General features: G+C 40.0%; 1 protein-coding gene and 1 long non-coding RNA gene across 3 annotated transcripts in view; one reads left to right on the top strand and one right to left on the bottom strand.

The window, feature by feature from the left end:
* Positions 1-16,167, top strand: part of LOC110964298 (cadherin-20) — a 108,297-nt gene extending 92,130 nt beyond the window's left edge. For both annotated transcript variants that reach the window (XM_022212979.2, XM_051940499.1), the window contains exons 7-12: positions 584-837; positions 7,107-7,243; positions 9,349-9,470; positions 9,677-9,794; positions 10,610-10,861; positions 14,346-16,167. In XM_022212979.2, coding sequence (XP_022068671.1) covers positions 584-837; positions 7,107-7,243; positions 9,349-9,470; positions 9,677-9,794; positions 10,610-10,861; positions 14,346-14,863 — 1,401 coding nt within the window. In that variant the 3' untranslated portion in view covers positions 14,864-16,167. The remainder of the gene's footprint in view (positions 1-583; positions 838-7,106; positions 7,244-9,348; positions 9,471-9,676; positions 9,795-10,609; positions 10,862-14,345) is intronic.
* On the bottom strand, positions 723-4,105 carry LOC127531365 (uncharacterized). The gene is made up of 3 exons (XR_007938421.1): positions 3,822-4,105; positions 2,657-2,725; positions 723-830 (listed from the first exon to the last, which is right to left on the bottom strand). It is a non-coding gene; the product is annotated as an uncharacterized LOC127531365 (long non-coding RNA).
* Positions 16,168-16,760: the final 593 nt, after the last annotated feature.

Below are 16,760 nucleotides of genomic sequence, written 5' to 3'. Positions count from 1 at the left end.
TTATTATATAAATATAGAAATATTGTGATTTTTGGATGAGGTACCTGCCCTGATTTCTACTCTTTTCCACAATCCACGAGCATTCTTTGTAAGTTTGTCCTGGCATCTGATAATTTAGCATTTACATTTAAGTTATGTTAATTAACTTCCAAAAAGATTGAGAAGCATCATTAATTTGTGCATTTTTCCCCCCATTTAAAACCTTGATTTGAAACCTGAACAGCTTCTTTGTCATTGGGAATGTCACTAAACTCCATTCAAAAATTTGGTCATTTAATTTCACCTTGAGAGTAGCAAACATCACATACTTTCTAAAGTGATGTGAGCCGCTTATTCTTGATTCACAGCGTCTTTTGGTATTTTCGGCACGAAAATAAACACTTTATATTTGCTTTTAGTTTGAATCGCTTTTCCACCATCACCTGGCATCCTCTCTTCAGCTTCCTCTGGCATCCCTTGCCATTTTTGTGGACATTTTTGCACCGATTTACCAAAAAAAAAGTGTCTCTTTAATGACTCTGAATGTTTCAAACTGCAGCCAACACAGTTTCTTAACACCTTTGTGTGCATTTCCCCCGACCAGCCGCTGAACTTTGAGAACAAGCCGAGCTACACTCTGAAGGTGGAGGGAGCCAACACCCACCTGGATCCGACCTTCCGCCACCGCGGGCCGTTCAAGGACGTCACCATTGTGCACGTGAGCGTGGAGGACGTGGACGAGCCCCCGCTGTTCGACTCGCCGGCCTACTTGATCGAACTGCCAGAGGACGCAGAGATCGGGACGGTGGTGAAGACGGTGTCGGCGAGGGATCCGGACGCCGCCAACAACACTGTGAGGTGAGAAAAAACGAGGAAACTGTGAACATACAGCAAGCACTATCTGAGTACTTTATCAGGCTTTTTGTAGTTTGGTTTGGTCTTAAATGTGTTTAGAAGTCTGGCGGCAATATTTGGAAATACTCCCCTGAAAAACTTAAATTACTACAGCAGACTACACACATTTTATTACTCTGCCAAGGAATGTGGCAGAGTTGTGTGACGCGTTCGTCTGTCTGTTGCAACATTACTCAAAAACAGACTATCGGATTTGGATGAAATTTTCAGGGAAGGTCAGAAATGACAAGGACCAAGTGATTAGATTTTGGCAGTGATGCAGCTTATAGTCTGGATCCACGGATTTGTTAAAGATTTCTGTTTCATTGCAAGATGGTTGCACAGCGTTACTGTAACTATGACAACAAGTCAACGCTACATCACTGCCTGTTGACAATCACATGACTGAGATCCTACTGTAAATCCACCTTTGCAGACTTACCCGTCAGAAATGATACAAGGAACAGTTGCTTAAATTGTGGGGGTATTTCTGAGTCCCATCAATTCCCGCTGCCTGCTACATATTTATGTCAGGCGATTTGGTATCCGTACATAAGCTTGTTTCTATCTATTGGTCGACTTCCATCCATTTGTCAGTGTGTCTGATAACAACAACCTAATTTACCTTGCTTCTATAAACCATTGTACTGTCAATGTAACTTGTTTTATTACCCAATTGCAGTAAAATTAGTTTTTATAAAGTCTAGCTGACACTTATGGTGCGTTCACATGCAGCTGAAAAGCTTAGAGATCTCGGGCATTAGAGCTATTTCTCAAACAAAAATAGAAATTAAGTGGATTTGACTGCACCTTTAAGCTAAGCTGTTTGTCTGCTGTCATTAGGTTCCATTAGAGCTGCAACATTTAATCAATTAGTTGTCAGTTATTCACCAACTATTATCAAGTTTGAGTATTTTATTAAGAAAAAAAAGCAGATTGCAAATTCCTAAGTGTGAAAAGTTCCTGAAAGTCTTCGGTTTGTTAACCAAACAACTGATAAATTAATTATGGAAACAGCCAACTGCAGAAAAATGTCTGATTAAATCCAAAAAAATATGTTACTCATACATGAAAATGCAAAAACTAGGTGCATTGGAGACTTTTTTTTTAAAATTCATTAGCTCATTAGTAAACATTTTTATACAAATAAAGAATAAAACCATTTGTAACATTACATGTAGCTGAATTTATGAAGATGCAGATTGAAAACAAGAAAACTGAATAGTCTGGGTGTTGTTTAGTTGCTGTCTATTATCACGATACCTGCAATAATTAATCAGTACGTGTCTTTTACCACCTTTGATAATCATTTTGAGTATTCATTTTGAAAACAAAAAAACAATCATGTCTGATTGCAGCTTCTTCAACGTAATCATCTAATTTCTTTTCTTTCTTCCTCTATGACAGTAAACTGAACATCTTTGTGGACAAAACAAGACATTTTGGGATGTTATCTTGGGCTTTGGGAAATCAATTAATCAAGAAAATGAGCAAAACACTACTTGACAATTAAAATAATCACTAGTTCTTGCTGTATCTTCCTTCAAATATTGGACAATTGTGAATATGTCTTTTTAAATCCAAATAAATAAGTTATTCACACATGAAAACACATCAAACCTGGTGCAATTCAGACATTTTAAGAACCAAAATCCAAAAAATTAAATTTACACTATATAATTAAAGCATACTAACTGTATTTGTAGCTTTACATTTGGGTAAATTTGGGTAAATTACTTCATATTAGGCTAAAAGTTAAAAAATAATCCAGGTGTAATGTTACCTTTTGGCCAGCAGGGGGCAGCATCACAACACAACTCCTCTGAACAGCTGCAGCTTCATTTACCAACATCTGTGTTTGCAGCAGGACAGAAGACACCGACGAAACAAGAAAAAAAAAGACGACAAATAATTAGATCAAGTACAGCTGCAACACTTCTGTCATTCACGGACGGTTTTGTGCTTTACACAGACCAGATGTTTTGTGGTGGGTCGACTGTCCAGGCTGCACGTCTCATAAGCTAATTAGACATAAAACCTCTTAATTAGGCCATTAATCATGTGGAGGAATCGGGGGCTGCGGCGCTAAATGAGCGTTTCAGGAGCTGGACTGTCCCAGCTGTCCCTTTTTACAACCTCGGTTAGGACTAAAAGCAGCGTAAGGGAGGTGAAGTAGACGACTTGGTGGCTAAATTCATCCATCTGCGGCGATGGACTCTCAGCAGTTTATCTCAACTGATGATTTTTCTTCATTATTCACTCGTAGTAAAGAACCCCCGTTGTTTTCACCTTCACTGACAGGTGAAGCGTCACATGACTCTACCAAACTATCTAGAGAATATTAGTAGTGCATGATGTGGAAGTTCTTCAATGTGTTGTGCAAATTCAACTTCTGGGCATTTAAAATGGTGAAAAGCAACTATTTTGTGCATCAGTCCTCCAGTTTTTCTCACTTTATGTTGAACTGGGATAGCAAGTGTTTAGTTTTGCCACAGTGGTGCAGAAGCAACCAAAGACCAACAAAGTATGCTAACGGACACAGCCTCAAAAATGATAAACAAAACCCTGTTTTCTAAAAAATGGAATATAATGGAATGAAATGAAAGATTATTAAAGAGAAAAGCGGAATAATAAACTTAAAAATGCAATTTATTCCTCTGAAATTCAACCAATTTTGGGTGTTTTTGCTCCCATTTCATTTTTCCTCACTGTGGACTTGGTTTTTCCAAGATGAAAAACCAAGTCTTTTTTATGTTTTTACAGTTTCTATCTCTGATAAATGGCCTAATCTGGGCAGTTTTTAAAAAAGATAACATGCATTTCAACACCACTGATGGGAATCAAAAAGTTAAAAGACATTTTAACTTAAGTAATAATTCAGAACTGTACAGCAAAAAGGCACCAAACATCTAAAAACAAGCACTTAAAAGAACCAAAAAGAAACTTACAGGCTGGATGGCTGGAGAAGAAAAACCAGAAGGCGAGCTGAAGTCCACATATGCAGCAAGAGGTCAAGAAAGGCAGCAACAAACAAGCAGAACGCAGTGGACTGATGGTTTAAATACTGAGGAAGTAATGAGCTGAGTGGAATCAGGTGAGCAAAGGGGGCAGGAAGAAGGGCAGATGGGCGTGGCTGCTTTAAAAAGACATGAACAGGAGAAAGAAACCAAGGCAGGATGAATGATACGAGCAAAAACATGACATTTCCAACAATGTAGGCGCTTCCAGGATCAAAACATTCTGCTTTTGGTTGAGATTAAACTGGTAGAAACACAGTAAAGTCCAATAAAATGTGCTCTTTGAGTTCTCATGTCTGCACTGTATGGGAGTCTTCTGGCACCAAACGCAGTTTTTAATGAATTTTGGAAAAACCGTACGACGTATCACCACCAAAAGAGGCGGCACACCATTCCGGATCTTCATGTTTTCATACAAAATTTATGTGGGTTTTTGTATAGCCGTTAAGTTTCGACTACGAAATACGTCTGAGCTCCATGATTCTAAAGATGGTTGGTTTTGGCAGTTACCATTCATTTCAATGGCGATTTTTAATGTAGTTTTGTACATATTTCGTACTAACCGTACGAAAAATCACCACCAAAAGAGACAGCACACCATTCCAGATTGAGTTGTGATATATAGTTTGCGGGATTTTCGTAAAGCTGTCAAGTTTCTTCTGTGAAATGTGGCTCCCATTCATTTCAGTGGGGATTTTTGATGCAGTTTTTTTTTACAGATTTTGTAAAAAGCGTACGTCTAATCACTACCAAAAAGTCACGGCATTACAATTGCAATTGAGCCTTACATTTTGATAGATAATTTATGTGTTTTTTTTAAAGATGTTGGGTGACTTAGGCATTGAAAATCACATCAGAAGAATCTAAAATAAAAACAAGTTTGAGCAATAACAATAAGTGTGCCTCAGTCCACTTAAAAAACCCAACAAACCCAATTTTAAATCACTATTTTGTAAAGTGTAACTCGTTATTTCATAAGAAAACAGATGAAAGTGGACAATTTACGTGCTGTGGGGTTTAAAAACGACCCCATCGGTGGTTCTGGTGTTAATGCAGATTAGCAGAAATCTGAATTAGGACATGAATCTGAGCCACAGATGCGACTGAATATCGTGTCGCTCTGAAATCCCCAGAGCTGGAGGAGCGTCCGTTAGTAGCGGCGTTGCATCACGCGATGGAGGAATTCTGCTGCAGAAAAAACAGATAGCAACAAGCTGCTGGTGACCTTCAGTCTCAGCCTCGTTTCCGTCTTTCTGTCCTTCACTGACTGGCAGATATGCATCCGATATGTCCAGAGAAACACTTCTTCACCTGCCTTTTCACACATACATGCAGCAGCTCCTCTCTCCTCATCGTGGCTCTGGACCACTGATATTAATAGAGATCCTTCGGGGAGATCCTCGCCAGCACTGCATGTGCCAGTCACGACTGTTCGAAGCAGCTAACAAGCCTGCAAACACACATCCAGGCGCTCAGACTCCGATACATCCCTCCACCAACATCGTTTATTTAACATTCCATATCTGCACGGTGAAAACGCTTCGATTTCTGTGTCAGTGAGTCATTTAAAAGCCAGAAATGTGTTCACAAGCCCATTAAAGCTGCATGTTTTCGTGTTTTCTGACGCTTTTAATGCAGTTTCACAATAAAAATGTTTGTATTTATTAGAACGGGATACTGAATCCGCATCATTTCAGCCTTAAACATCTGTTAAAATATAAATATGTGCATTTGCATCAATCAAAACAGATCGAGCCTTTGCAGCAGCAGCTCTAAATCTTTTCTCAGTTGATATTTTCAATACACCTGCATGTATTTAAAGGCTTTTGGCTGCTCCTATAATCCTAATATTGCATATTTATATTATTTTAGAAACAGATCTTACGTGTTCCTACCCTGTTTTGACAGTTTAAATATTTTATAGACAATTTTTGTAACATTTACTGTGAAATTTCACTTTATACTGTATTTTAATCCATAAAAATACAATTTTACTGATATCTATACTTTAGGAGAAAAAACATGTATATTAAAAGTTGAAAAGATGGTAAAGTACTTTGAGCTGTTTTCCCTGTTCCCTTAAATTATAGATATCAAGTAAAATTTAAAAATATCTCGACATCTTTAAAAAGAAAAATGGCAAGTGATGTTTGCATGAAACATCTGGATTTCTATAAATGGGGTCGTTATTTTACAATGTTGGAGCATAAAATTACACTTTTCACTGCATTATAAACCACAAAAAAATCTTTATTTTACAGATTCAGCCTCTTATTTGAAAGAAAATGTATGTTTATATAAGAATTTTAAAATGGTTTCCATGTTGATATCTTATTAAATCACAGAAAAAAGGTATTTATTTATATTTTTACAGTAAAAAACAGTCCAAAACTGTCATTTCCACTGCTTTTTACAGTTTGTGAACATCACACTACTGTGATTTTTACTGTTTTTTAGTGACATTCTTTACATGCACGTGAAAAAAGATGTACACCTTTCTTCTTGTAGTGGCTGATTATTCTTGAATCAGTTGTTTTTGTGACTACTGGCTTGTTTTTCTCTTGAAACTTGCGCTGAATGACGCGCAAAAGACATGATAGTGCGATAATTTTGACAGATATTGTCGAAGGAGTCCTGATTTTAATGAGAATGGTAATTTTTGCATGTCTTTCCCACTGAAACGAACATTAAATGCTGATTATTGCTGCGATCCGTAACAAACATGCTCGTTCTTTTGCTTGTGTTAACTTTATGGAGCAGCTGCAGCTCCCGTGATTTGACCACTTTGATAGTATTTTACTTGGAAGTGGCTCAGAAGCGCGTAAACACCTTTATCAGGTGTGAAGGCTCCTCGTGGTTACATAAATCCTAGGATGTGCTTCCTCTTCCTCCTCCTGTGTGGCTGCTGCTGCTTCTTGTTGTTGTTGCTGCGTGTCGCTTTCAGAGAGCGTTTTGGAAAACTGCCGGCGGCGGCGGGAGGCGAACCAAAGCTGCAGGTTGCCACCGCCGTCGCTCTGCAGAGGAGGAAGATGCTCTGATTGAGTCTTATCTGGAGCCTCCTCCAGGAGCCGCCGGCCTGACGCCTTATCGCACCGACTCACGCACACTGGATGGTTTATTGGAGCACGAGTCGCCCTTAGATAGGATTACAAGCTCCACCCCCCCAAAAAAACACAAACAAAAGTGCACTTTACTCAATCTGCTTCCTGTCGCCAGGTACTCCATCGAGAGGACCAGTGACCCCGAGAAGTTCTTCTACATCGAGATCACCTCCGGGGCGCTGATGACGGTGCGTCCGCTGGACCGAGAGCAGATCGGATGGCACAACATCACCGTCCTCGCCATGGAGATGAGTACGTCACAAATCAAGTCACATCTAAAAAAAAAAAAAAACACCAGAGGCCTCCTGAGATTTGCTTGAAACTTTTCTGTCATAAACTATGGATATTTAACATGATGTCTGTGAAATTTCAGCTTGATATGTCATTTTAACCATTTCAAAACTTCACAATTCTACTTAGATGAGAACAGCGGTGTCACATTCAGCCCAATTTGACTTTATAAAAAATTCGACCAAATAAAAAATAAAAACAGCTGCAGATTAATTTCTGTTGAGGAACAAATTTAACTGTTTTATTTCTTTGCAGAAAACTTTAGGGAATTAAATCAATTTCAAGTCAACATTGCAGTTTGAAAGAATGCAATTAGCAAATCACAAAAGCTGCAGTTTAGGATAAAAGAGGTGCAGCTATTAAATAATTTTATGGCGTTTTAATCAAGCAGGCTTGAACTTTAAAGGTTCTTTAAAATGCAAGTAAAACCGCAAAATCTATCAGAAAAATGTGACATTTTCCCCAAATTGGACTTAATAAATAGGCAGAAGTAATAAAACAAAGATTTAGTCAGTGGGTTTATCCAGAAAAAGCCAGATTCACTTTTAGTTGCATCAACGAGAAGCAGTGATTTGGTGAAGCGGCTCCTGCAGACGGTTACGTAACATTCAGCCGATACCCCGCAGATCTGAGCCCAGCTGGTCGCAACCCAAAGTCACCTTCATCCTCCCTGCCTTCGCTTTGTTTGTCTGTTTGTGTCTGCGCACCTTAAAGGGGACGCTAATTGAATTAATGACTGATTTCAACAACTTCCTGGTGGCTAATTAAAGCTGAGAGGCAGAGGGCAGGTAGGAGGCAGAGAGCGAAACGAGGCGGAAAAAACAGCAGGAAAAATCTAAATTAGCTGCAAGAAACTCCAGCTGATTGTTTGAAGAAGGAAATAACACAGCATGATATGAAGCAGAAGTTTCTCTCACATGATTCAGTAGCTTTTATGATGACATTTACTGTTTTATAACATAACTATGACTAAACGCTGTAAGCCGCAAACACTGCTGTCATTATTTTTGGGGAAAAAGTCTAAATTTTATTAGAAAACTCAGTAATATAAGGATAAAGCCACAATATGATGAGTGTATTGTCAAAACTTTAATTATCACACAAATTTACACAATATTTGGTCATGTTTTGAGGATTAAAACTACTTTTTTGTTTTATTTAAAGTGTTAAAATATGAGTAATTAATAATAAAAAAGTCAGGATGTTCTCAAAATGAAGTCAGAAAAGTTGTAAATTTCAATGTAAATCTACAAAATAAAAGGAGCTTTACGTTGGAAAAGTAACATACATATATATAATGCTATATGTTGTTAATTAATTTATTAGAACATCATTATTAAAGAATATCTAAACAATATTATGAGATTAAGTCACTGTTTCAGCATTAAATGTTTTATTAGAAGAGTGAAGTTGTGCTTTTATTTTGAAAGCTATGATTTTATAAGTTATAATTTGAGAGTAAAAAGCAATTTTATTGTATGAATTGTGACATTTTTTTAAGAAAAACTTACAACATGCAAAAATAGTAAAAAATATTTTCAGAAATTGTGCAATATGCAAATTAACCAGCTGTTAAATGTGAGATCTTTGAGCTTCCATGGCAGCAAAAGCTCTGTTTCATGAAATCAACTAACACTTAATTGTATTATTTACACCTGAACTGTGATGTGGTAATATGTGTTCTGCGAAAAATACCCATTTAAACCTAACTTTTTTATATTTATGATGTAATTATTGCCTTTCAGTGTCCTTCATTTCCATTTTTTCTTTGTGGATTTAACGTCGGTAAACTTCCAGCTCTTCCTCTTCAGCTGGGTTTTAAAGCAGAGTAACAAACGGCCTCGCTGAGCTTCGACCTCAGAGCCAAAGTCAGTCCTCTGATTGATCGATCATGTGATGAAACCTGAGCTAGTCTTTACTACAGCTCTAATACACAGCTGGTGAAGGAATGCAAATCGCCGACTGTAATGGGGACTAGTAGAATCCGAGGCTCGCAGGAAACGAGGTTAAGATTAAAGGAGTCCATCAGTTACCGGCTTGTTTGTTTGTTTGTTTGTTTCCTGCAGATAACCCCTCGCAGATCGCCAGCGTGTCGGTGGCCGTGAAGGTTTCGGACGTCAACGACAATCCTCCGTCGCTGCCGCACTATTTGGAGGCGTTTGTTTGTGAAAACGCCAAAGCAGGACAGGTAGAGTTCACATCGCAGATTTATCACATCTGAGGCTCATTCGGGCAGGAAAAGTGTTTTTACTGAAGCTAAAAAACTTATAAAGGCAAATCTGAGGTACATTTTAAGCTACTTTATCTCCAATATTTGTTTTTTATGCTGCAACAATGTCAGCCGTTAAAGTCAAAGCAGACGTGAAATCTGAGTTTTCTGTCGGTTTTGTGCAGCTGATCCAGACAGTGACGGCGGTGGATCCGGATGAGCCCCTCGGTGGACAACATTTCTACTACAGTTTGGCTCCAGAAGCCGCCAACAACCCAAACTTCACTCTGAGAGACAACCAAGGTAACGAAGAAACTCTGAACGGGTCATAGCATCAAAATAGCTTCAGTTTCTCACAGTTGTCCTGGAAGTGGAAGCCTAAGAGTCCGTCTGTGTCAGATCCAGTGTGGTCTAGCGGTGAGGATTGCTAGTTTTTATCCAGGTGGTCTGGGTTCAACTCCCGGTATGGGAACAATAGATTTACCTATACAGGTGGTCCAGCATTATGTCGGACCTAGTTATCTGCTGATCCTCAGTTTACGACGTTACGTTTAACAAATTGTTGTTTTGCACTGACGTAACTCAAACTCTGTACAGATAGCATGCAGCTAAAAAGTGACATATAGCTCCATAAGTCATCACTTTATCACTCATTTTCTGTGCAAGAACAGCTTTGGTCCTTTGCTTAAGTAAATGTACCTTTTCAGAGTCAAAATAAGACACAATCTTGAAGTAAAACATTGTTTAGGTTGTCGCCAGTTTCAGTGATCGTGTTGTGTTGCCGTCAGTGTTCTGTAAAATGTCACTCAGAGGTGCATTTATAAACTTAATTTTAAATAACTTACGACTGATGAAATCAATCAGTCTTTTTATTGACGCTGGAGCCATTACTTCCGTGTTAATGATCTTTTCATCTGATTATAATTAGCGATTCATTAGGGGCCACAAACACCCAAGCAGTGTGTAACGGTCGCGTGTAAGAGTCGTTATACATCCGTTTATGGATGATTGCAGGAGAGAAAACAGTCACTCTGAGCTCTGCAGACTCCAAACATCTTATCTGTTTATACCTCTGCACTCCATCTCAACCTCTCTCTGACCTCTTTGTCCATTTCCAGACAACACAGCGTGGATCCTGACTCGGCGTGGAGACTGGTCGCAGCACGACCAGACCGTCTTCTACCTGCCCATCTTCATCTCCGATGGCGAGCAGCCGGTCCAGACCAGCACCAGCACGCTGACCATCCGAGTGTGCAGATGCGACCACGAGGGAAACGTCTTGTCGTGCAACGCCGAGGCCTACAGCCTGCCGGCCAGTCTCAGCAGGGGAGCGCTCATCGCCATCCTGGCCTGCATCTTCGTCCTGCTGGGTGAGCTAGCAGCCAGAAACCAGTGTGCTTTCACCGTAGAATAACATCTAATCTCATGCAGAGTCGACTAAAACCTCACCTTGGTTGAGCCAAACAAAAGGTCCTCGATGCCAGTCAGAGGTAGACAAAAGAAGCTTTATATCAGCTGTTCAAGGCGCAACTGTTGTGCCTTTATTTTGAATCACCAGGGCGAGATGAGAAGACATTGTTGATGTGAAGCCAAATCGATTTCTGTGTTAATAAGACTCATCATGGTGGAAAATTCCATACAAGACTCAGATGCTGTTGTGTGAGACGTCATATCTTTGACTACAGGCACACCTCTATGTCACATGAAAGCTGTCACAAACATTAAAATTAAAATATTTAGCTAATTTATTTGGCGCTTTTTAAAAATAGAGTTACAGACTAGCCAAAAAATATTAGGATACTCAGGAAGACCAGTGAACAACAGAAGAGCAGTCAGGCCAAAGAGAAGCAAAAATAAGATTTAAACATGGTAAAAGAGGTACGACTTAAAATCATTATAACACCAATGGACACAAACAAAATAAGCACCAGAAATGCCACATCAAATTAAGGAAAGTAGATAAGTAGAATAAAAGATAATAGAAAAATAGCAAAAATGTGAAATAAATAAGTAAATAAAAGAGACTAAAATAGACAAAATCACAAAAACACAACTCGTAAAAAGTGTATTTTAAGAAGCTAAAGTAATCTAAAGGACTAAGTAAAGATGGCTTAAGACATTGAGGTGCAATCTTTGCATCGAAAGAAGCAAAACCGTAATGAGCAATACAACGTCAGTGGTGGTCAACTCTTCCGCATGCATCGTCTTTCTGAGATTTAGCCTCTGACTTTTAGCTTAGCATCACATAAGGTACTCAAAAAGTCCTAGTTTTAAAAAAAATTTAGGTAGAAGTCTTAAAAAGAGGCAGCATTAGCTTATCAACAGGAACGTCCAACGCAGTGCTTAACTTTATAAACTCACCCCAAAGACTTTAGTGTGACAAGGAAACAAAAACCTTTACACGTTTGGACTTCTTCAGGCTAGAAAAGTCATTTCATGATACTGGAAAAGACCACTTTTTGTGGTCTGGAAAAACTGTCAAATTTTAGAAAACATTAAGTTTTTGCTCAAAACTAGACTTTGTTCACAGATTTATTTAAAGATATAGCTAAGAATTAAAGGATAGTAGCAAACGAACGGAGATACAGTGCTAATCCTTACTCTTACTTAAGTGTTGTTAGCTAGAAAACAATAATTTTGAGTGGAAATTTGCTGTTAATTTCCTACATTATGTTGCACAAAAATAACTAGTGGTTGCAAACTTAAAGAAAATTCTGTTTAGTCTGAAAAGCCAAGGGTTGTGGCAAGAAAACAACAATCGTGAGCAGAAATTTGTGTTTTCATTACTGCATCATATGCTGCACAAAAGTAATTAATGGTGGTAAACTGAAAGGAATAATTAATTTTATGGCACTGCAAAGCTTTAAAAATGTTGCTGTTCGTCTCTGCTTTGTGGCTTCATTTTGGGACTTTTAACCAGCAATTCAAAGATAGAACACGAGTGGAACATTCTCAATTTTCTTCTCAAAAAACTCCAAAATGAGCAGATCGACTATGACAAGTTGTGCCTTGTTTGGACTCAAGACTGAGGAAAAAAGAAATCACATCCCATCATGTCCAGACTGTAAATGTCATCCAGCGAGGATCTTTTCCGTACGAAAATATTCATGGTTCATCTCAGTTCGGACGAATGCCTCATTGTCAGGTCAAACGTGACGGTGCATGAATGCAGAAGGACATCATGCAGTTTCCACTATCCGCTGGCAATCATTTTTCGTAGCTGAACTGCATTTTAAACTTCTGTTGCGGGATGTGAAAGTTAAAGTGAGAGTAAAGACGGAGGGCGAGCCTCAGGGCAGCAGCAGGCCTTGATTAAAATCACTGCAGTGCTTCATTTTACATCCTGACCTCCCTGTGCTGCTTTAAATACCTGTGATAACCTCACATCTAGAGTGAAATAATCAACTTTGAAGCCGAACGTAAAAGGAAAATGCACAAAAGAATCTACACGTTTAAAATACTTCACCACCTCCGAGGTGACGCGGCAAATTGAGGGTGAAAAATTCAGAGGTCGGAAAAGGAGTCGTCTACCAGCGTGAGAGGATTAAATATGGGTTTCTTTTCTCGCCCTGGCAAAAAAAAAAGTGCAGCATTCATTAGCACTAGCTGCCCTGTAGCCTCACACTTTCTTTTCCCCCGGAGGCTGATATGGACCCACTTTATCTCTCCCTGCAGTCCTGTAACTGTGGGCAGGTCCACTCGCTCGGCTCCTCCGGGAGGCAGCAGGAAATCTTTGCTTTCTTTGAGTGTGTGAACTCGTTCTTCTGAATCAACGTAGTAAACTCTGGTTTTACAGGTTTTACAGGTGCTGTGCACCTGTAAAACCAGCAAAATGCTATTTATACATTTGATTATGTGTGTGTTTGTTTAAAATGCACACATATTGCTCAATGCTAACGATAAATAAGATAAGTATTTGTTAGATTGCCCACTACAGTATTGAATGTGGTGTGTACTTCTAGTTAACCTCATCTGAGGGCTCATGAAGTTGAGTAAATCCATTGAAAACAGAGTAAACACACAAAAAAATACAATTTCGTCAAGTCAAATGTGACCAATACTAAAAAATATTAATTACATGCAGTGTTTATCTTCTTTAGCGTGAGCTACAAGTCATATCATTTTCGGTCCTGTCAATTAAAATGTGAATTAACCATCTGAACCGCAAATATTGCAAGTTTTCAAGGCATGAAATTAGACATTTATCAGAGCCAGAAACTGTGAACACAGAAGTCCAAATTTCATCTTTCTGTTGTCCACTGACCTTATCATGTGTTGCCAAATCTAAGCTTAAAACTATTATATTTTAACAAAACCAATGCATTCTATATGTCTTCTTTAAAAATTAACCAAGAAATTAATGGTTTGCACCAAATTCCGTAAAGAACTAAGCAATTCCACACTCCTCAGCGCAATCGAGAAACCAACGGTGACAAACATTCAGTTTTCGGTATAGATAGGTACAGATAGGAGACAAGTTTGGACACCAATTAGAGCGATTAAAGGGAAAGTAAAATACATTTGATCAATAAAATAAATGCAGAGTGGTTCAAAAATGGTACAAAATAGTAATAAGTAGTTGAAAGACACATTTTGCATGGTGAAGCATCTTTCTAGTGTTGATGTTGTACATGATGTTTCCATTTTTGCAGTTTCAGCTCATGATTTATGGCATAACTTTGTTAAAATGCATTAAACACACTTATTTAATTCTTGCCATAGTTGTTCTGTTTCCATAGAGGTGCAATACTTTCTACTGCAGTGAAAAATGTGACAGTAGCACCGTTGTACCACTGGTTTAAATTATGTAAAAATGTCACCTCACTGACAGTTTCTTTTTTTCCCTTCCAACAGTGATGATTCTGCTCATGCTTTCCTTGCGGGCCCATCGGAAGAAGCCCTATCTGTGCGACGAGGAGGAGAACGTGCACGAGAACATCGTACGCTACGACGACGAGGGCGGTGGCGAGGAGGACACCGAAGCCTTCGACATCGCCGCCATGTGGAACCCCCGCGAGGCGCACCACCACCTGGCCAAGATGAGGCAGGACATGCTACCAGAGATCGAGAGCCTGTCGCGCTACGTCCCCCAGGCGTGTGTCATGGGCGGCGGCGGCGACAGCAACGTCCACGGGTACGTTCTGGCGAAGCTCCTGGAGGCCGACTTCGACCCGTGCGCCCCGCCGTACGACTCCCTGCAGACCTACGCCTACGAGGGCGAAGGCTCGGTGGCTGAGTCGCTCAGCTCGCTCCAGTCGGGAACCTCGAACACCGACCACGAGTATGACTATCTCAACGACTGGGGGCCTCGCTTTAAAAAACTTGCCGAGATGTACGGCGTGCTCGAGACAAACAGTCCTCCGATGTGGTAGGATGGAGGAACCTTTGCCTTTTTCAATCTAGACCAAGAAACAGACAAAAAACACAACTGAGAAGTGACACAATGAAGTCGGGATGCGCTCGCACACCCGTGACTGTCAGAAATTCCTGTCGAAGCCTCGATTCTCCACAGCCTTGAAGGCCTGAGACGCCTGCAGCAGCGGTGTGAGCTGGTTTTAAATCTCCCCCCAGAGAGGGGCTTCAGACACGGGCTGGATTTGGCAGACTCTAGGGGGCCTCGCCGAGAATCGGCTTCAAAGCACATGTGAACTCCCCCGCCTGACGCAGCCACAAGCAGAGCCCCTTTGGTTCAAAGTGTTGAGCGATTTGTGCCGGAGATTAAAAAAAAAAAACAAGGACTACCTTTACTCACCGCAACACGAGGAGACAAACTCTGACATCCACCGTTCAGACTTTGTGCTCAGAAAGCGAGGAGTCATTGCTGCATATTGGTGTTTTTTTTTGTTTCATCTGTGGCAGGTCTTAATTTATTTCCTTGTTCCGTGTACTGTATTTATATGTTTTGCTAAATTATTTGGGGTCTTTTCAAAACCAACACTTGTACTTAAAACTGCCGAGGAAATCTTCACGTACATGTTGTAACATACATGATGTTTTCAGTCCGTGTGAGAAGATGCATCTCTGTTTTGAGGTGTCCACGCTGTATCCCATGTGGGTTATTGTACTATTGGTTTCTGTCTTATTTTTGAGCTGTGTGTATCTTTCTTTTCCCAAAAAGAACATAAAGCTGTTGTCCATTCATGAGGATCAGAGGAAAGCCTTTTGAAAATATCTGGACATACTTCAGCAGACGGTTGAATCCCACCTGAGATGTGTAGCACAGCGGGAATGTCTGCACATGGACGAGCACACAACCGATTCGCCTTTTTTCATTTCGGATCCACCGCTGTGCCAACCGGGAGTCCGACGACAGCGAAGGCTCGATCTGTCCCGTTTGAGATACCGTGTTGCTTCTCTGCCACCACGCAAATGTGGCTTTTAATCCTCCAACCCTGTGGACTACAGAGACATTGATAATCTGCATTAAGTGCCAAATGTAAAAAGGACAAAAGAGACATTTTGGAAGACGAATTCAAAAAAAGAAAGAAGAAGCAAAACACACAAACACCAAAAGGCAAAAAAGGATTTTGCAGACAGGGAGGGGAAGCGGAGGTGCATTTTGATAATTCAATTAGGTGGAGTTTACTTGAAATCCATGTGGTCATTCATGCTACAATAAGTGGTATGTGAATGTAGATAATTTTTGTATTCTTGGTAATAAAAAGATAAAAAATCATGCTGCTTGTCCTCTCTCTTTAAAGGATCATTCCAAAAATTAAGATTTTATACACCTAATTTGGATTATTGCCGTGTATTTTGTCGCTTAACTGTTTATCATGTGGGATGAAGCTTATCGTATGATTTACGATACCCTGTATAAACTCAAAGTCCTACTCTTAGTAGACTAAATCATGTCCGTGAAGGACCAATGATATAGCCTAGCTGCGCTAGACAACCCACGGCAACGAATTTAATTCTCTCCCAGGGTGGGTCTAGTTACCCTCCATAAGGCTCGAGGCTGGATTCTCCTAAAACTGGCCGGACCAATCACCATGAAGTGTAGAGTCAGAAGGCGGGCATAACAAAGTGACGACAGAGGCGTGACGATTCTGACAGAAACAACCGGCGCACAATACACAGTTATCTTTCGACTCGGCTTTGGCCACAGCCCGTAAAGATTTGAAGCTAAAATTCAACTTGAAAGATAAACAAAGGACGGCACTTCAGTGTTTCACTGAGAAGAAAGACGTATTTGGACTTATGCCGACGGGATATGGCAAATCCTTAATATACCAGTTGGCTCCGCGGCTCCGCGGCTCCGCTGGTTGG

Source organism: Acanthochromis polyacanthus, chromosome 20, assembly GCF_021347895.1.
Source record: "Acanthochromis polyacanthus isolate Apoly-LR-REF ecotype Palm Island chromosome 20, KAUST_Apoly_ChrSc, whole genome shotgun sequence".
Lineage (NCBI taxonomy): Eukaryota > Metazoa > Chordata > Actinopteri > Pomacentridae > Acanthochromis > Acanthochromis polyacanthus.
This window is presented reverse-complemented; position numbering and strand designations above follow the sequence as displayed.